Source organism: Phoxinus phoxinus, assembly GCF_949152265.1.
Source record: "Phoxinus phoxinus genome assembly, chromosome: 2".
Taxonomy (NCBI): domain Eukaryota; kingdom Metazoa; phylum Chordata; class Actinopteri; order Cypriniformes; family Leuciscidae; genus Phoxinus; species Phoxinus phoxinus.
Genome location: NC_136877.1, coordinates 17690110 through 17711640, shown reverse-complemented (window position 1 = coordinate 17711640; position 21531 = coordinate 17690110). Strand labels below are relative to the sequence as shown.

Genomic DNA, 21531 nt, shown 5'->3' with positions numbered 1-21531 from the left:
GACTGCTCCTATTACACTCTTGCACCAGTAAAAAGTGAAACTGCTTGTTTTGCCAAATAACTTTGACATTGTCATACTATAAGGAAACATTGTTTGTTTTAATTTATTGTGATGTGTGGCTGAGTTACAGGAAAGGAGACAGAACAATGTAAAACCTTTAGAAGTGTTTGAGCCCTATTTAGTTTGTGCCTTTTTAGAGATGGGCGATATTACCATATTGTTCAGGTACACAACCCTGAATATAAGGAGAATTTCTTATGGTTTATCGTGTCTATCGATATTTTGCCCATCCCCAAACCAAATAATGTCACTTCAAATTATTCAGTCAACTCAGACAAAGATATACACAGCAGTGAAGTGTTTTTCTTTATCTAATTTATTAAATAATCAATATTTAGAATAATTGATAGCAGCAGCCCTAGTTAAAAAGAAAACAAAGTTATCTATGTTGTGCAGGTGTATGGTTAGAGACCCAGCAGACAGGACACAGGGAGGTCAAAAATATGCAGCTGAGCATAAAAGGTCCTTGCTATACCACTGTCACTTTTCAACATGACAGGAAACATATGTCACAGGCCAAAAAAAACTTTACTTGCATGTGTATAGTGTTGGAGGCTGCTCAATACCTGTTAAAACGTATCTGCTAAAGTCATTATTCTGTTATTTACAAAAATCCTGTAGTCATGTTTTTTAAATGAAACTATTTTGGTCTTTTAAAGCACTCAGTGCTCATTCCCATAACCCAGGCCAGGGTTTTATGATGTGCTGATTCAAGTATACAGCAGCTCAGGGATTTTACCTCATGTGCACTAAGGGTTAACACTCCAGACGTCTTCCACTGAGCTTTAGTTGCAGCTGCCAAGGTTAAATAAGGTGATAGCAAATCGTTTACTTGCTGAAATGTTCCATCAAGTTTGGCTCGTTTGTCATTAAGCCTGCCCATTTCAGATAGTTGGGAGGGTTGAGCAAGTTCTGTTAGTGGCATATTATCAGTCAGGCCAGCGAATGGAGTGATTACAACTTTAGTTTAACAATTTAGTTATTGCCTTTGTTTCAACCCTCCCCTTTCAGCGAAAGCACTCAAGAACTTTTAATAACAACGGCAAATTTGTCAAAGAGCAGCAAGGGATGACACTTAATAAAACTAGAGTTAATCCAAGGAGTTAGCAGTCACCCACATTGTCTTCAAAAGAAGGCTCTCTTGTGAAATTGACCAGTTTGTGTAAACATCCAACCCATGACATCTGATCCATATTTGCTTCTGTGTTGCAGACTGAGGTTCCTTTACTGTATTGGAACGCCTTTATGTTACATCATCATTTATGACCTAGTGTATCTTCTACTTAACAGTCTCCGATAAAGGCACCTGAAAGGCTGCAGCTTCTTTCAGTTGTGTGCTCTTACTTCAAAACCATGTGAGCCATAGTCCTGTACCAGGGTTCTCTTTCGTTCTGTATGATCCATGAATGAGTAAAGACAAATGACCCTTCATGTCCCGTCCAACTCTTTTAGTGTCTGTAGTTCTGGAGAGACCAGAGATTCCTTAAGCTGATGTCATCAAGTCCTTCTCCCACTGCGAGGTCTAGATACCTGCGGCAGATGAGTTCCTGGGCCTTTTTTTATGAAGACGGGGGTTAATCTGTAGTAAAACAGAAAATAGGTTCTTTACGAGGTGCTAATGGTCTGTTAATGCAAAGGAACCAATTCATCTACCTGCTTGTTTATTTACTGCCTATCGAGGTAGGCCTCTATTCAGACCACGAGAGGAATGTTGACAGGTTAACCACCCCCTAATGAGAGCAGGCTGACAGAAATCCCCCAGCAGTTAATATACTTTCCTGCTTACCAATACATGTAAGCTGGGAATATTATCAAACTATTTCTACTGTGCTACATTCTTTTATTTTAAACATTTCTGTTTTAACCAATGATTAATCCTTAATAAACGTTCAGCTGGTGCACACCCTGTATGTGTAGCACTGTCTTATCCCTGATAGTATCCATTTACTTTTTTTAGAGACTTTTTTTCTGTAGATCTGCCGTCTTTGTTTACAGCACACTGTAACTCAATGCCACCGCAATAAGCCATGGCGTTACTCAATTAGTTGCCTAGTTTTTTAGAGTGCTCTAATAACTGTGGGCAGAAACTTTTACAAGCCACTGTTGTATTTATAATTTCCTCTTTTGAAACATGCATGAAGAGCGGTGCATGAAACAAGATGTGATTTAGAGACCTGGTCACAATGCGAACCGCTGTGGCCGTCGTTTCCTACCTTTGTGTGGACGAGGGCCCAGGGGTGCGGCAGCGGATGCACAGCCCCGGCGCTCGCCGCTTTGAAGGGGAAGGAAGCTCAGTGTCAAAGGCAGCAGCTCTGCTATCTGGGGCAGAGACAAATCACTGCCATTACGAGGTGTCCGATACAACAAACTAAGTAAATAATTAATTCTATGCAAATAATCATAGAAATGTTTGTTTGACTGTATAGGACTACTTGAAAGTTCCCAGCAAGTCACAGACCGTGGCATAACTTTCTTGAAGTTCGCTTCTGCTCTGTTTGTTTTTGCACTGGCTACTTTGTGTGCAGGATTTTCTAATAACCTTGAGAGGAGCCTGCACAGGCCCCAGTTCAACGAGTGCATATGGCATATTTCTCTTCAGTAAGTAGAGACCGCCCCTGCTGGAGGCCCCCACCCCCACCCCACGTGCACTGAAAGTCACTGGAGTTTTTTTCTCTGCCCTAAAAAGTTCTCCCTGTAGACATGCTATATGGCCTCTCACAGACTGTCTCCATGAAAGAAATGCATTATGTGTAAAAGGAATTCCATATGATGACATACGATCTGTATAATTCCTTCAAATGATAAAAAAACCCACCTTGCATGCCCTGCTTTTGATGCGCTCAGTATGAAAAGCTTATATAAAGGCCCTTCCCACAGCATTTTCTTCTATATCTGCTTTTGCATTGCGGAGGATCTGTTTTACTGTACTTTTAGCGGTGTGAAAATATGGCCGCCTTGGTTTGCCATAGTGAATGTTTACAAATGAAAGCTTGGGGTGTTCCAGGTGAGGCATGCCAAACTCGTGGCTTGGATTGGGGCCCCAGGCCACGGATGGGAAATGTTGCAGCACCTCTGCCAACCGCCTGGGACTGCGGCCGAAGCCCTGCTGCCTTACGCCTGCCACTGGTGTCAGCAATGAGATTGACCTTACTTCAAGAGAGCATTTGGAAAAAGTCCCTCTCTGAGAAAAGTAGTCCAGTATTGAAGGTTGCGGGCATACGTACATGCAAACAGTTGCCAAGAGTGTGGATTAGTGTGTCCGATCTAATGGTGGCTCTTTGATATCCTTTCCAGTTCCCATGATGCAATGGCATATCCAGGCCTGGTGCAGATAACATTTTGAATCATTGGCAGGGAAGCCTATCCAAGTGCTAGGGGAGTATCACTTTAGCATAGGCTTCTAATGTTGTAAAGCAACAATATTTATTTTGAGGGAAATACATTTCTGGACTGTTGATGCTTAGATTGGTTACCGTCTATTTCCGTTAGCAAAAGCCTTGCTAATTGGTTAGAAGCATATGGACAGTGTATTCCCACACATTATAAGTTTGGAAAGCATCATGCGTTAGAGAACTTGCCGCTGTCTTTGTAAAACTGTTTGTTCTTGATTTGGTCCCAGATTTATTGATGTCACCACAAACTAAAGATAGTTATAAACATTTAGTAAAACATGATCTAGCCTATTTCTTTTTTTTGTCTGAATCTAATAATTTAATAAAAAATAAATTAAAAATGTGATTAAATAATTTTAAACTCACATCTATGAACATGCATTTAATTTCTGGATTATAATTGATACTTTGAGAAAGGCATTATATTTTATATTTTGATTGGGAAGCATCTATACCTTATAGCATTGTATAATTACCGTATATTAACGTTAAAATTATGTATCCTGACCATGTCAATATGTCTGTGCAGTATGCAGTTTTACTCTATAATGAAATGAAAAGGTAGATGATCAAACGTTTACATGTTTATGGCCGCGCCATACAGGGCAGAAAAAAGGGCAGTAAAAATGTTGCTGGGTTTTTCCTCAGACGATGGAAAATTGCTGCAGGCAATAATAATTAATGCTCACGATGGTAGCATACCTGGGCTGTAAAAAGAGCTTAAAAGTGTTCTGGTCCTTAGAATTCTTCTTGAGGTAAAGAGACAGGGTGTGCCTCTTAGCCCTGATCTCCCAACATGCAGCACTGACTGAATGGAAACAATGTGTGTGTTGTCTAGAACAGTGGCAATGTGTTTGTGCACTGAAGGTCTTCAGGGGTGCGCTGGAGGGGTGGTTGCTTTGTGTTGAAAAAATAGATCAGATCACATCACGTACAGTGAGAGAAAAGGGTTGTTTTCCTCTTCTTCATTCTCCTTCCCTTCCTTCACTTATTTCCTTAAGCCCTGCCTCTGAGAAACTTGTCCCACAAAACACAAACAAGAAGGCCCCACTCTCCTTCACGTTGTTTGTCTTTTTGAGAAGCGTACGTCACTTCCCATATGTGACGACACACTCACCTTTGACCCATTGATCAGCGTTGTTAATAATCAGAAACTTGGACGATGGAAGGTGACAGGTTTGGCAGTTAAGGAGAAAAAAGGCCCCTGAGGTTAGGTCAAATAGACAGTTGCAAAGAACAGAGGAAGTGGCAGAAAGAAAAAAAAAACAGGAGAAGAAATAATGCCGGACGGGAAATTCCTGAGTTGGCTCTTGGAAAAGCTGACTGTTGGGACTAAGAGTTCCATCCGCCACTTCATTCTTATGAAGGAGAGGCTACATCATTTGCACAAAAGAGCTCTTATGTGATTAACATGTGAACTTGCCTTTTGAGGTCAAGAGAACAAAAACAGTGAACTAACATCTCAGGCCTCCCAACGCTGGCTTGCACCCTCCTTCCTTTCTCCTAAGCCTTCCTAAGAGTGTGTCTACTAGGAGGTTTGTTAAGAAATGCCACCTTTCTAGGTGAAGGCGAATTAACAGGTCTCCTCTGAATTCAGCTGCATGACAGCTTGGTATTGTTCTTCATATAATTTTAGTGTTTTGGCAGCCTGCCCCCAAAAAACGGAACTGCACACAAAGACCTTTTGCATTCTAGCCCCTAAAGCGAGGGAGGGTGGTTGTTGCCACACTGTGCAGGAATGCCTGCCGTAAATCTTATTCTAGACCACATATGGTTTATAAAAAAGTGACACTTTGCACTTCTTGATGGTCTTGTATCTTCGTCACAAGGCCTACTTTTAACCTAGTATATGTTTCCCTAGAATTGCAATATCCTGAAAGACGACATTTTTAAGGTATTAAAATTGACGGCACATGATAATAATGCACAATCTTTTCTTTCTGACATTTCTCAAATGGCGCTGTCAAATAATCTACTGAACACACTTTCAGTTAACGTTTATTAAGACATTTCACTACAAGTAGATTAGTTATTTTTTTTTAGGAGAGATTTACAGGTTACGGAAGAATGAAGACAAAGCTGTTTGTTATTGGAAGCATTTCTCATTTTGCGCCAGGACCCCGTTTCTTAATGCCAGGCTTTGTGTAAAATTGTTTATGGTTTTAGAACAACATAATCTGAAATTCATTTAGCGGTTCCTCCTCTTACAATCGGCCATATAAACTGAGCACTGGAGCCAAACCACATGTTACTGTTGAAGCCCAAGGCCACCCCGGCAAGCCAAAGAAGCACATGGAGGATTTGCCTGCCTGAGCATCTGCCAGGGACGAGGGATCCTGCCACGTGAATTATGGGTTGCATCACTCCATTCTGGTGGGCTAGCTGGAGTTCTTTGAGGCAGTTGGACAGTTGCTGCGGCAAGGCATGTCAATTGGCCTGTTTGTTGACCTTGCAGCGGTCGTGTGCACTCTTCAGAGTGAAAGGACTGCCGCTTGTATTAATCATCAACCGCTGGCTTTTTGACACACTTCAAAGGAAATTCTTTGTCAGGGGAACACCATCCTGCCTCTGCAAGCTGTTTCACACACTTGCTACATTTGCCAAAAAAAAGGAAACTGTAGCTTTTTGTTGTAAATATGACAGCTTTCTCAAGAAACTGAATGACATAATTATCCCAGAAAACAAAAACTCATTGCTGTGGGGGCCAATTTTCAGGAGAAACAGACAGTTGGCCAAAATCGTGTCTACATGCTAATCACAGTGATCTCTTTGGTTCCCTATACATACATGCAGCTTGAGAATAAGGTAAACATCTTTAAAAAAGCTTAAGAGTTTTAGCTCAGGCTCTTCTTGGACCTTATGTCAAAAGAGGCTCTAGAGCTTTGATTCAGTGATTGTTCAGACAAGTCTAATTGAGGTCTTCACGATTACTAAAAACTCCCTGGCAGGTGAGTTGGGGCAGATTGGAGCTAAACTCTGCAGGACGTTTGCCCTCCAAGAACAGGATTGGAGACCCCTGCCATAGAGGGTTCAGATACATATCAATACTGCATGATGTAGAGGTAATAGCGATTGATACCTGATTGAAGGAAGGAGAGTGTTTGGAATGGAGAGGCTCCAGGAGAAGGACTGTCTCCTAAGGTAGAAGTGGAAATCAACATCTGCTGCAAGGAGATCTGCTCTCTCTCTGATCCACTTCTGATAGATTGAGGCGTCACTATCTAAAGACTATTACAGAGAAAACTGGGATATCATGATGAGGCATATTAATGAAAAGAAATTAAAATCTTCAAACAATAGATGACATGATGAACTTGGTGGGATTACTTATTGTCAAGGACTCACCTTTTATAGGCACAGCCGACTAATTCTTGATACATTTTCTTTTTTGAATTCTATCCGTCAACTTATTTGGCTTCGAACACCAGAATCATGTTACCCATTAATTAAGATACTATCTGACTAGACTAGCAAGGACTCATAATTCAACAATTTATGAAGGTGAGACAAGGCACAGAATGTCAAGAGCATTTTACAGGTAATAGAATGCTGTTGCACTGAGAGACACCTGCAGCATCTATTTTAGCCCTGGCTGAGTTTGTTTTCTGTGTGCACTGAAATTAGTGGTGTCATAGCACTATAAAAGTGCTCAGACATCTGTTGGCTATGTTGGGAGTCAGTTTTTATGTTTGTAATGACACATTAAACTCAGTGTTCTCCCCCATCTTGTTCCAGAAGTGTGTGCCAGTGGAGCTGTCTAAATGAGTGTGTGCTTTGTTCCTTTGTCTGTTTCAGGCCAAGATCTCGTCTTAGATGTGGCATTATATGATCCAATAATTCCCTCAACATCCTAATTAGGTTGTGTGTGTGTGTGTGTTTGTGTTTGTGTGTGTGTGTGTGTGTGTGTGTGTGTGTGTGTGGGGGGGGGGGGGGGGGGGGGGGTCTGTGTGTGTATATGGGTGCTAAACAGTGGCTGTCTGTCGCCTCTGGCCCAGCTGGAGTGAGGCCATACTTGGGTACTACTACTCTACTGTGCTGGCACATTGCCCCGCCTCCTCATGCTTGAGCTGACACACCATTGGCCCTCACCACAAATGGAAGCTTGGCTATCAACTGAGGTTGGCACTGTGATGTCTTGCAGCTGAAGGAAATACAGTTGCATAAGGGATTCTGATCTGTAGGCTTTTCCATTCTGCATCACAATTTACGTATTGTCCATCCTAAATAGTATGTGAGATTAGAATAAGCGCAATCTGGATCTTAGTATTTTGAAAATCATTAGCTAAAAATACTTGGATGATATGCTTTTCCATTGATTTTAAAAGTGAATTACTATATGCTGATATTTTCTGCAACCCCTTATGCAATGTAAGATGATGAGTTTGTGGAACTTGAATGTCAGTGATTAAGCGATTGTGACTGATTTTTAAGGTAATCAATTTAGCTACATGCCAACACAATCAGTACATAAGAATTGGGTTTGTGTTAGCAAGACACCATCTTTGCTGATTTTCTTTACCATTTTTCTTTACGAATATTCACACTTATTTTTTTCATTGGCAGTCGGTTTTTGAAAATTGGGTTTGATACATGATGCAACTTGCTAACCTTGGTAAAGTAACTTAAAAATACATGCTTATAAATAATTGGTATCATTGTCAATCATAAAGAAACAATATTATTTGATTTTTTTTTCGATTGCTAACAAACTACAGCATACAATCTGCAATGTGGAGTTCAACTCCATTCTGTTCTTTAAGGAATTTAAGAATATTTGATCAATAAAACCACAGAAATCCCGTAGGCATGCTGATGTAGATTCTGACTAACCTACTCTAGTGCTACAACATGCAAATGTCACCACGTCACCTAGACTGCTATCTTAAACTGAACCTTTATTTATATAGCACTTTATATGACACCGGTTGTTTCAAAGCAAGTTTACAGTGATAACAGAAAAATGCATTTTGGCTGTTGTTCAGCTGAAGTCAGTTCAGCTATAGAATAATTGGAGATCATTCCTTACATTCCTGCTCCATAACTTGACATGAACTGTAATTATTTTATTTATGTAAATATAGCTTAAAGGAGAGGAAATGTACATTGTGTACAGGAAAGATACACTTATTATGACATGTCCTGACAGTGGAAGCATAAAAAAGTGGTTGAACAGGATTTCTTCTCACACTGTGAGTGTGCAAGTATGCATGCTTAGATGTGTGAGCAATGCTACTTTACAAGTCTTTAACTTGTGATAGCAGCAGTACTCTGGTGAGCATGCAACTAAAAGAATAAGCATAACATATTGATTTAGGTGTTTTGTTGTAGTCTGAAGATAAAACATTGAGAATTGTTATCTGTATAGCATATAAAAGATTACTCCTTGCGCTGAGTAAGACAACACTTTCTGAAAGAGAATAGTTTGTTCTTAGCCTGAATCTCGAGACACCTTCCATTGCACACATAAACTTTGTCGATTTTGAAAATATGTAGTTTTGCACATATACTATTGCTACTGATCAACATACTTTGGCCTCCTGGCGTGTCATTCACATCTACTAAGCATCTACACATCTACAGCACTACTAAGAGCTATTCATCTCTCTCTCTTTCTCTCTCTCTCTCTCTCTCTCTCTCTCTCTCTCTCTCTCTCTCTCTCTCTCTCTCTCTCTCTCTCTCTCCTCCATTTCTCTCAATCCATTCCCTTCCCCATCTCTCCTCCTCTTAACTACTTGTGCGGAGTTAATGGACTGTTTTGGCTTGGCTCCAGCCACTGAGTGTCACCTCATTAGTGTTCCTCTCGACAGGAGCTACATACGGCAGAATGTCATTGGTTCCCCTCTTCCGCCTCCCCCGTCCTGATCCGTAGAAGCCTCCATGAATGGGGAAATGTGCATGCATAATTGAATCTATAGTCTCAGTCTCTTCATCCCTCCCTCCCTCTTTCTCTTCATTCCTCTTTTCCTCACGTCTGACGGCTACAAAAAGGCTTGGACATTTGCCACAGCTATGGATGGATCAGGCCGACGGTGGCATCCCACGACTCCACACACACTCATGCAAATGGACCGTTCACTTGGCCAATCAAACAACAATACGAGCAGAAGCGATACGCTGTCAGGGGGAGATTTTGGAGAGGTTTGGTCGACACTTGTCAACTTATTGATGTGTGTTATGACGACTAGGATCTGAGGCCCCTTTGGAACGAACGTGTGACTAAAGTTTGTAAGGCCAGACGGAGCAGTTGTGAGCGAGTTTTTTGATGTGCCCTCTATAGGCTTCCTTTGTTACTGAGGTGGAAAACAGACACACACACACATAGTGGTCCAGTCATTTTTAATGTGACGGATGAGCCACCCTGGGTTCAGTGTTGTGCTGACATGGGAACATGTGTACATCGGTGCTCGCTGCGTGATGCAGTGTGCGTCTCAGCCATTGTGTGCGCTATATGCTTGTATGTCTTTATTAACACAGTGTGATATCGTGAAGACGTGTGCCTGAAGTTGCACATGTGTCTGTGTGTGTGTGTGTGTGTGTAAGATGCCCTGAGTGACTTGTTTTCCCAGACACTTCTTTTATTTGCACTTTTTTAGCCACAGAAGGCAGTCTGAAACACACAATTTCTCTTTTGTTTCAGTCTTGATCCACCCCACTCCTTTTTAATAGCCCCGTCCTGTCTCTACCATTGTTCGGTTCCTCTTTTCAACTCCCTCTCTCTTTCCCACCCCCTTTCTTTCTCTCTTTTTGCTCAATCTCTCATTCATCCCTGGAGATTCTGACTTTAGCCTCCCCTCTTCATGTCTGCAATCAAGTGCTTGAGATCAGGCTGGAAACTGAGGCCGGTGTTTAATGTGAGGATGTGTGGCTGGGGAGAAACTTTTTTTGGGGGGGGAGGGGTGGTAAGTGTCTGTCACTCGGGCATTAGTCCCATTTTCACACCCTGTCTGTCTGTGTATGTGTGGATATATTGTGTCTCAGAGAGGGTCAGTGTTTGTCTCAGTCTGTGTGTAGTCTGATTTGTGACATGCAGCCCCTTAGGATACTCAATAGAAGAAAACTGAAGTTGCAATCGAATCAGAGTCCTTACTAAAAACAGTCTTGGCCAATTTAAAGATCTAAATATTGTCCAATATAGAAAACCAACATCATCAAACCATGTTTAACCATTCAAGCAGTGAGTATATTATATTTACGTAACCTGAATTTTGAATATTTAAACAAATATTTCAATTAATATTAATTTGTATAATATACACTACCAAAAGTTTGGGCTCAGTTAAAGTGGTAGTAATGACATTTACAGTATTACAAAACATTTCACTTTAAAATAAGTGCTTTTACTTATCAAAGAATCCAAAGTTTCCACAAAAAGCACAACCGTTTTCACTATGGTAATAATAATACATGTTTCTTGCACACCAGATCAGCATATTCAACTGCTTTCTTAAGGAGGACTCTGAAGACTGAAACAATGACTGCTGAAAATGCATCTATGCCATCACAGAAATAAATTACATGTTAAAATATTTTAAGAAAAATGTGGGAAATTAGTGGGTCAAAGTTAATATTTGAGCAATTTATTTATTTGTTTATTTATTATTTATTTATTTGCTTTTAAGATTTGTGCATTGTAGCATCTAATATATGCAGCATAGATCAACAAAATACTTTGGCATAAACACATTGTTTAGCATGCATCATTTGCATATTTTTATGAAATTTCAATATTTTCATTGAGTTGATATTTATTAGTTAAATGGTTAAATTTACAGAAGTGAGGTGATATTAACTGCACTATGAAATGACAATCAGCCCATATACTGATGTCCTTTCAGAGAAGAGATGCTCACGTACACAAGCCTCATCTGACATTCACTCTCTATCTCTAAGAGCTGGCACGCTGCTCACTATATCTATGTTTGGGTTACAACAAACTTTGATATAGAGCTGTGATTTATAAACATTTGCCATAATGAATGGAGGGAAAAGTGAAACAAGTAGTGAGAGATGTGCATCTGAAAGATTGATTTAAAGATGTAAACATTAAGAAAAAAACAGATGATAAATGTTGATAGGCGTAGAAGTATAAGTAGAAGTATAAACAAAGATCCTTCTCTGTCCACTTTTTGGGTATGTATGCTGATGTCAGCCATAGCGTGAGGTCATAAGAGCGGGTCAGTGACTAGCACACACAAACACACTCTCAATCGCTGGGTGTCACTCAGTCACACACAATATTTACACAATTGCAGCTGTACAGTTCAAAACATTTGGGCCAGGACTGCCCATAATTAGAAGATATTTTTACATCTCTGGTTCTCTCTGCTGCCTATCTCTCTCGCTCTCTCTCTTTCTCTTGCTCTCCCTCCCTCTGCTTGGCTCAGGATTCAGGATAGAGTGAAAGAGAGAGAGCGTTCTTGGCTCGGGCCTGGTTTCTTTGGCAAGCATAACAGTATATGTGTGCAGCTTTCTAAAATGGCTGCCAGACGCCTCCTCCTGAAATGTCGACGGTGTGCACGCGGCAGGTCTGCTTGCGTGTGCGTTTGCGTGCGCCGGCTGGGGGTGTGATACAGTGAATTAAAGTTGCTGAAGTATGTGATAGCTCTCAACCACGCTCAAAACAAAGACAAGAGGCTGCTTGGGTTACATGGGGATGGAGCCAAGTGTAAGTGTGTGTGTGCGTGTGTGTTTGGGTTCATAGATCCAAGATTCAGGTACTGGAGGTATTCTTCCCGCAGAATATCATTATGTTACATTGCTGGTGGAAGAAGTGCTGAAGGTATAATTGTGACAGATGTATGGATGCTATCCAGTAGATAAGGTGGCACATGGATACATTAGGGCATCGTATTTATGAAGCTCAAGCGATCCGCGATGAGCTCATCTTGCTTTTATTCATGTGGATATGATCCTAGATCGAATGTCTTCATCTTAGATTTTTAGTCACCAAGAAAAGCATCACTTTTACTGTTGCTTATACTGTTAGGGAACAAACCCATAACTTTAAAGTGGTACTTCACCCATAAAATGAAAATTACGTCATCATTTACTCACCCTCATGTCGTTCCAAACATTTTATTTCTTCTGCAGAACACAAAATAAGATATTTTTGAAGAATGTCTTGGTGCCCTTTGACTTCTATTGTATAGAAAAAAAAGAGAGCCATTTTTTTTTATGTCATCTTATATTCTACAACTGATAGAACGATGCATGTTTGGAATGACATGAGGGTAAGTGAATATTGACAGAATAAAAAAAAAATTGGGGTGAACTGTCCCTCTAAAGTTACATGAGATTGCTCAGATTGTGTGGACTGTTATGGTCGTGACACACCAAGCTGACAGTCGGCCACCAGCCAATGCTATTATTGAGGGTCTGTCGGCCCAGTTTTTGCAGCGTGTCCCGCAGCATTGGCACTAGTCAGTTCACCGTCGGCAACTTTTCGGCCAATTGAGCATGTTGAATCGGTGCCAGAATAAAGAAAGTGAAGACCAACTGAACAACATGTTTTATATCCAAAATCCGTAGTCCTGGTTTCCCTTTTTGAATAACCTATATAGACTACTGCCACCTACTGTTATGGAGAGTTATTTATTTTAACGCAGGTGCAGAACATACGTGTTAGTTGGCCTCTGTCTGTAGTCTTTTTAGTGTATTCAAAAATGATTTTTTTGGCCCAAACACAGACGACACAAAGCGACAACACAGATGGCTTTTGTTGCCACAGTTTGTTGATGTTGGCTCTGTGTGTCACAGCCTTTAAGGAGAACTCTGCTACTGCTTTACTTACCCATCAGACTTTCAATTCTCACCTCGCGAATGATAAAATCGGTTTAAAAATCCCAGAGTTTTAGAGTGCAGAATATCATTGGACTTGGGATTGGACTCTTAGGGGGCCAGTTAGAAATGCGCTAGGAATCATTAGGAATACCTTAGCAACAGACCACTCTGTAGACCTTAGACACTGCATTGCAATGCCCTAGCATCTACTCAAGAGCACCCTATCATTATGGCGAAGAGTTTAGTATGGGCAACAGTCCACATTTTCTCCAGAAAAAAAGTAGTTTACCATACTTTTTTCCTCATGGGTTACTGCACAAAGAATGGAAAGATTCATTTTCCCCTCCTCAGTCTGCCCTCTCTCTTCCATGTTCTCTCCTCAGACAGTTTGTTTGTTTAAACAAGTGGCAGGGCTGTTGGGTGCCAAGGGTTGTTGTGTTTGGAGAAGCTCAGAGTGTTTCTGGGAGCTGTCTCTCTCTTATACACAAGCCTGCGCACACATACACAGCACTGCCCTGGCCAAACTGTTTAAATGCGTGGCTTGTAGATATTTATTTTCAGAGCGAACCATCGGTTGCTTATTCAAACGCCCCACACACACACACACACACACACACACACACACACATTATTAGCATCTTGCTAGTTCCGGGTTGGTCCCTCTTTTGCCTTCAGAACACTTTTCTACTGTCGGGCAAAACCATTCTCTTTGCTTTGCCGATCCGGCCCAGACCAGTATATGGTTTAATTTTCCACTGTGGGGCTGATAATGGAGCTCTTTGGAATGTAATACAAATGTGTCAGTCGTTGCCTTGGTAATGCAACAGTTTACTGATGATATAAGATAACTACCATGTTATGGAAGATGAACAGATAATTATTTTAATTGTATTATTCATTTGTGTTTACGTCACTCAAATAACACGATCAGTCAGCTACAGAGAAACTGCTAGACAAAAAACAGACATGTGATCAATCCTGAGTGGCGACATCACTACACGCATTCTACCAGCATGGTTAGCTAACCATGCTGAGAATTCCAGGCCGAGAATGGTTTGTAATCATGCCGTGCCAGGTTCAAGTAGAAACATAACTGGAGCCGTTCCTTACGGTTTTTAGAACCGTTTGTCCCAACGGTTTATGCAAGTCTTCCTTTCCACCACATCACAAAGGTGCTCTACTGGATTGAGATCTGGTGTCTGTGGAGGCCATTTGAGTATAGTGAACTCATTGTCATCTTCAAGAAACCAGTTTGAGATAATTTGAGCTTGTGACATGGCACGTTATTCTGCTGGAATAGCCATCAGATGGTGGGTACACTGTGGTCATAAAGAGAATAGACATGGTCAGCAACAATATTCAAGTAATCTGTGGTAAGCTGATGCTCAATTAGTACTAAGGTGCCCAAAGTGTGCCAATAAAATATGATCCACACCATTACACCACCACCAGCAGCAGCCTGAACCGTTGATGCAAGGCAGGTTGGATCCATGCTTTTATGTTGTTGAATTCTGATACCATCTGAATGTCGCAGCAGATCTCGAACTCATCAGACCAGTCAATGTTTTTACAATCTTCTATTATCCAGTTTTGTAGAACCCGTGTTAATTGTAGCCTCACTTTCCTGTTCCCCCCCCTGGAGTGGTCTTCTGCTTCTGTAGCACATCTACTTCAAGGTTTCGACATGTTGTGTGTTTAGATATGCTCTTCTGCATACTTCGGTTGTAACGAGTGGTTATTTTAGTTAAAATTGTCTTTCTATCAGCTTATACCAGTCTGGACATTCTCCTCTGGCATCAAGAGGGCATTTTTGTCTTGCACCAACAACCATGTCACGTTCAAAGTCACTTAAATCACCTTTCTTCCCCATTCTGAGGCTCAGTTTAAACTTCAGCAGATTGTCTTGACCTATCATCTTTTCTACATGCCTAAATTAATTGAGTTGCTGCCATGATTGGATGATTAGATGTTTGCATTAACGAGCAGTTGAACCGGTGTACCTAATAAAGTGGCCAGTGAGTGTATAATATATGCCATATTAAACTTTACAAAAGAGCTGGCGCTTGAAAATGTGGTATTACTTATTATGGAAAAACTTAAACTTTTATTTTATAGTTATTACACAAATATTGAATATCCTGCTGAAATTAGCCATGGTTTCTTTATTCCATTGTGTGCCGTAGCTGTGTGTCTGGATCAGAGCTGTTTAAAAGTGTGTGCCATCTGCTCTATTGATGTGCCCTGTGTTTAATCACTCAACATCCATGCAAGATTGTACTTAGAGATGCAAACTATTCCTTTACCTCTCTCCGTTTCTGTTTTCTCTCTTGGAGCATCGGCATAGTAGGAGATGTCTTTAAGCAGACTGATGGATGGTGTATAACTTGCTTGTAAATTGTTGGGGGAGGGTAGTTGGCATAGGAACGGGCACTGTCACAATGCCAACCTGCTTCTGTCCAATCAAAGACTCAGCTGTTGGCCAATGGTCCAATACGCTTTCATGATTCAAACACTACTTAAGATGTTATTTATTATGTGGGAAAAAAAATAGTCGAAGCTTAATGCATAAATAACTCTTAAAATTTCGAACAAATGCACAGGACAAACCATGAGTGGGGATTTTGATCCTCCTCTCGCTCTATCTCAATTTTCTCCAGACTTTTTTCTTCTTAATATATGGTGTTCCCTCCCTTTCTTTGTCATTGTTGAGCTGAAGCCAAGAACATTCCATTTTTGCAGCTCTGTTTATTGGTCATTTTTGAGGGGGTGGGATTTATTCCCATCTCTCTATCTCTTACTCTCCCCCTTTAACTTTCTCTTCTGAAATGGAGCTTAGGATGGAACAAGAGTAATGTTCCAGCTCATTTTCTCTTTTCCCCCCCATTTTTTTATTTACTAAAAGCCAATATTTAGGCACCATAATTGCATTGTCCGATATCAGTGTTGAGTTGGTCGGTTAACTAAAAGGAGTTTTAGTGTTCCTTTAGGCAAAACAGCAATGCCTTATTGTTTAAGCAAGTGGGATGTTTTAGTATTCTATTGGTTATATCGACCTATATGCTTGCTTTATTATTATTATATCAATCCATATTGAAAATATCATCTGGTAGATATTTATTTGCACATCCTCATTTATCCTATTTTTTTACATTCAAATAAATGTTAGATGACAGCAAAAGCAATCTAAATGTAATATTTAAAAACGCTAATAAGTAAATATTATATTAATTTAATATAATGTAATAACATTATTAAATGTAATCTATGTAAAAAAAATAAGCATTTTCATACTATACAATAGATTGTTGTGATACCTAAATTCACTTTAAAGCTATTGATTGTGTTTTATTAATTAAATAATGTCATAGTATTTTAACATCGGCCATAACATAGAATTTTTATTGGTTTATTGCTATCGTCCAGAATTTTTATATCAGTGAATCCCAAATATGTAGCTTGTTGTGATCTTGAAGTAAGCAGATTATTAAACGAGCTCCTGAAAAGACTGGGATAATGCATGCCACTATCATTAGCACTATAGGATCAAGGAAGGGTCTTCCTAAAGGTTTTGCAAGGTAACATCATTAATCATGTATACATGTTATAACATTTAAAGCACACATCAATGGCAGGCAGGATTCTTCTCATTTTTCCATCTTTTCCTCCCCTACTCCTCTACTTTGCTCATGCTCTTCAAGGTGGGGTGTGTATTGTATCTCCATTTTTTTTAGGCACGTTTCAGCTTTGCCTTTACCTGTTCCTACATCTTTCTTTTTTCCTTCCCCCTTTCTTCTCCCGTTCCCCCTCACTGAAAGAAACAAGCATGTAACTGCACACGTCTGGCCTGTCCTGTCAGGACCCAGAAACCGTAGTTTCCTTTTCAGGCTGTTTACCGTACCAAGTTCTTTCTTTGTGTTGGTTTTGTTGCCTATTTGCTTTAATCGAGCTACATGATGTGTAAAACCTGATGATCACGTTCTTCAGCATGCTTAGTGATGATCCAAAGAGCATCAGGCCATTTTAAAAAAGATTTCACACATGATCAGTCACAAATTTGCAGAAACGGAAATAATTATTTTTCAGTTTATACCAGAGATGTTCCATGTTGTAAAATCCTAAAGATTTCAATTTGTTTCCAGTTTAAAATGTAAAATATGTGGTCTTTTGGATCCTATTGTTTGTTGTTTTACATATTGTGTATTTGTGTTGTTTTGATTTTTTTGAATTTCCCTCATTTCCTAATGTCAACAAAACCATAACAGCTAAACAAACATGGGAAAACACTGCCAAGTGGATGATAAATTTCAGTGAAGTGCAGTACTGTCATCTGTAGCCCTTTTGTTATTTATGGGGTTTGTGTTTTAATCCACCAACTTTATTTGTGTTTTCAGACTCGCAACAGTCAGGAAGTCCAAGCAACAATGAGCCTGGCAAGAACCCTCCGGGTATGTCAACGTAAAATACTTTAATGCACAAATACACATAAATCTACATCTGCAGGCAAGGGTTTTAAGTAAACTATTGGTTTACCAGGTGCAGGTGTACCCATAATAATGACACCCCATAAAGACAGATACATCCTGTATGCCACCAATGTTATAGTTTATTACATTTTCATTATATTGTTGTACAGGGTTCCCAAAGTCATGGACAATCTAAAAATATCTGGGAATTTTTTTAATTGTAATTATAAATATTTTGAGTTGTGCTCACTTCTTTAATATTTTATCAGCTAGAAATGTAGAGTAGTTATACAATTATAAAAACATTTTATTTTATTTTATTTCAAAAATGTACAAATAACAAATGAAAATCTAATCCAGTAATCATTCACATGACTAGAACAAAACATTATGGAAATGAAATGATCAAAAGGTGTGGAACCCCTGAGTTTGTGAGATGTATGTGTTTTTGTGTGCATATATTTGTAACTGGATATAAGCTACTTGTAACATAGACATTTATCTTGTCATTTTCCACTGAAACAACTTACAACTACTGATCAGTTGGTCACTCAAACCAAACCAGGTCTCAAATAAACTCTACTACAAATATATTTAATTGAATTAATTAGCAGCTGGATTAAAGCTAAACTTTCATTTATATTGCACAGTGCCACAACAAAAATCCTACCTTGTCTACCAGTTTAAATCTTTTGCTTTTTTTGAGAAATTATTCCAAAACAGGCTTATTTGATCAGAATATGAAAGCAGACCATGTCATGTCTGTGATTTTTACAAGAAAAAAAAAACAGAAATGGCCATTTATATAAAACAAGCCATCCTGTTGGGCTTTGTGGTGCATTGTGGGAAAGATTGGAATGTCCTGGCATGCTCTAGGAGGCTGACCCTGTGGGGCTGGTCTTTTTTTGGCACAAGTCTGAAATGCAGTGTTACTTACTAGTTGGCTTTCTCTGAACCTAATCTATCTCTAGTCTGTACATAATACAAGTCACAGTTAGTTTCGTCACAACGCTTGAAAGTAAAAATTGAATGGTGACGAGGACGAAAGATTATTTGTTTAATCTATGTGGAAACTAAAATGTTTTCTGATGCCTGCTCACCAAACACACTGTATTTGAAATGTCCTCATGTGTATGTGTTAAGTAAGGACATGTGTCTGAAGAAAATGCTTTTGTCTCCCACAGTTTACTTGGAAGAGAGCTTTATTAAATCAGGGGTCTTTAGTGTTTCGGAGCTGGTGAGAGTATCCAGAAGTAAGTCTCTCTCTAAACATGCGCACACACACACACACACACACTGGTTTTACTGGTTTCTGAATGTTAGTGAGGGCGAAGACGCATGGTTTTATACAATTTTAAAGGGTAACTGTCGCCAAAATTGAACCTAGACTCTTTTTTGTTAATCTTCCAGAGTCAAACATTTGTGTAAAAGCATCATTCGAATGGAAACGGCACTTTTAAGATTGACCGTATTTTCGTTTTAGCTCAAAATGCCTATTTTTAAAACACTAAGGAGGCTCGACACAACATGAAACTGTGCTTGAAGTATCACCAGGGGCTCTACACATGAACCCGAGCATGACAACATTGTTTGTTTACTAAAAAGAAAGGTTTTGTACGACTCACTTTATCAGTTGTTTCCGGTGGCTGGAATTTTGTCAGTCAAAAGTAGTCGATCTCCGAATGCAACGTAATGAACTGACTCCATATGAGGAAATGTCATGAACTTGTAATTCCAATAAAAAGCATTGATAACTTAGACACTTAGAATTTATATGGAAACAAGCTTTAGGAACTTTCCATCTTTACTCTCCTCGTGTTACGTTGTTAAGTCGTCTTAGTGTTTTGAAGACAGTGATTTTGATGTTATCATAGAAGTGCCCCTAGCACTCCCATTCAAAAGGCATTTTGAGCTAAAAATGAAAATACGGTCAATCTAAAAAGTGGCATTTCCATTCCATTCTAATTATGCTTTTACACGAATGTTTGACTCGGGTAGATTAACAAAAAGAGGCTAGGTTCAATTTTGATGACAGTTACTCTTTAAACAAGTACATGGATTTATATTTTATACAGGTAAAGATACTCCAAACACATAAACCTACTCTGGAAGGATCTAGAAAAAATATTTATAGGGTGACATGAGCACTATTAGGGGTAGCAACACCAAAGCAAATATCAAAGCATAGTTATTGAGGATTTATGGCCTGACATACACGTTCATGAATATGTGAAACTGCGTAATCATCTATTTTGTCTAAAAATAAATAAAATTCAATAAAAATAAAAGCGTAACTTTTGAATTTGCTAACATTAGAAGGAAATGCCCAAATATCAAAACACTAAGACTGGATCAGTTTTGCAAATACTGTTTGAGTGTCTGTTATTAGAGGACTTCAACAGAATTGTCTGTATGCGGATGCTATGAAACAACGGAAACACTTTGTTGCTGAACACTCAGATCATCTATCTAATTTTAAAACAAGACAAGCCAATATATAATATTTGTCTTTTAAACTTTTCAATCTAGTTAATTACGATTAGATTCTTACCCAACTCTGCTATCAGTTTCCATGATTCCAGATTCCATCTTCTTATTGATTTTATTTTATTTTATTGTCAGATGGCAAAAAGGTCTATATGCATGATGAAAGTGACACGGGCATTCAAATAATTCGTTCACATCATATGCGGACGAGATTAGATTTCTCAGAAAACCTGTTAGCCAAGAAGCATCAATTATCAGATTCAAGAACAAATGGATAAACAGTCTATTTGTTTGTAAACTTGGCTACACTGGTTGCGATGTGTGTTTTTGACTCACTAAAAACTGATTCATAAGAGTAATTTTTAATTAAGCTGACTACACAGGGAATATTGCATGTGTGTGCAACCCACAGGGACAGTTTATAGAAAAATTTGTTTTCTTCCCATTATTTTGTGGTACACTATCTTTTTTTTTTTTTTTTTTATGTCATCAAATGCCGCTGTGCTGCTGAAAAGCAGTGCAGGAAATTGCTTGCACTTATATTTTATACTGGGTGCCAGATGGGGTGACAATGCTTTTTCTTAGGATGCCAGTTGCCATCCCATGCCACCTCGGTAGATCTGCCCCTGAACCTACTCATCAGATAAATCTGTTGAAATCAGTAGATTTAATGTAAACATGACCTTCAAATAGTTTGAACCACTTCATATGTCCTGGCAAGTAGATTTTTTGAGAAGTTTCATTAAATGTGTTGGGACATTTTAAGAAATGTGGGTCTCAAAGTATAGCTAAACTTTTAAACACACATTTATCTAGCTAAATAAGGACACAATGGACTTTTGTTTTTACACTAGTATAAATATAGTACTAACTATTAATTTAGAGGGAAAAAAACTGAATGTTTATATGAATGTTATGATTATATTTATATAATTTTATATATAATCTACAGATTAATTTAGGGAGGTTGTCTCCTAAGGGAATTTTTTCTAACTTCTTGCGACAGCTTCAACCCACAAGTATAGCTGAGTAAACAGACAGAGCAACACAACCAGCGTGCTTTATGCTGAGGCATTCCTGATTTAGCAAGGGAGGGACTTGCCCAGAACATCTGTGGAAAATCCAGTCTAGTGGGTCTTGTGTGTCTGTTCACAAGTTTTGGTGCACAAGCCATACAGCAGTTTATGTGTAGACATGCCTGTTCTCATCAGAGATGATGACAGATGTTCCAAAAAATAATCTCTCTTTGATAGCTGAGGACAATTTTGCCCTCGGGCAAGATTTGTACTAATTGCCAAAGGGTTTATCAGGGCCTAAACACACACACACACACACTCACACACAAAGAC

General features: G+C 39.3%; 1 protein-coding gene across 11 annotated transcripts in view; it reads left to right on the top strand.

The window, feature by feature from the left end:
- Positions 1–21531, top strand: part of LOC306994530 (nuclear factor 1 B-type-like) — a 114800-nt gene that overhangs the window by 56601 nt on the left and 36668 nt on the right. For all 11 annotated transcript variants that reach the window (XM_079605087.1, XM_079605092.1, XM_079605084.1 and 8 more), the window contains exons 3-4: positions 17624–17677; positions 18880–18948. In XM_079605087.1, the coding sequence (XP_079461213.1) occupies positions 17624–17677; positions 18880–18948 (123 nt within the window). The remainder of the gene's footprint in view (positions 1–17623; positions 17678–18879; positions 18949–21531) is intronic.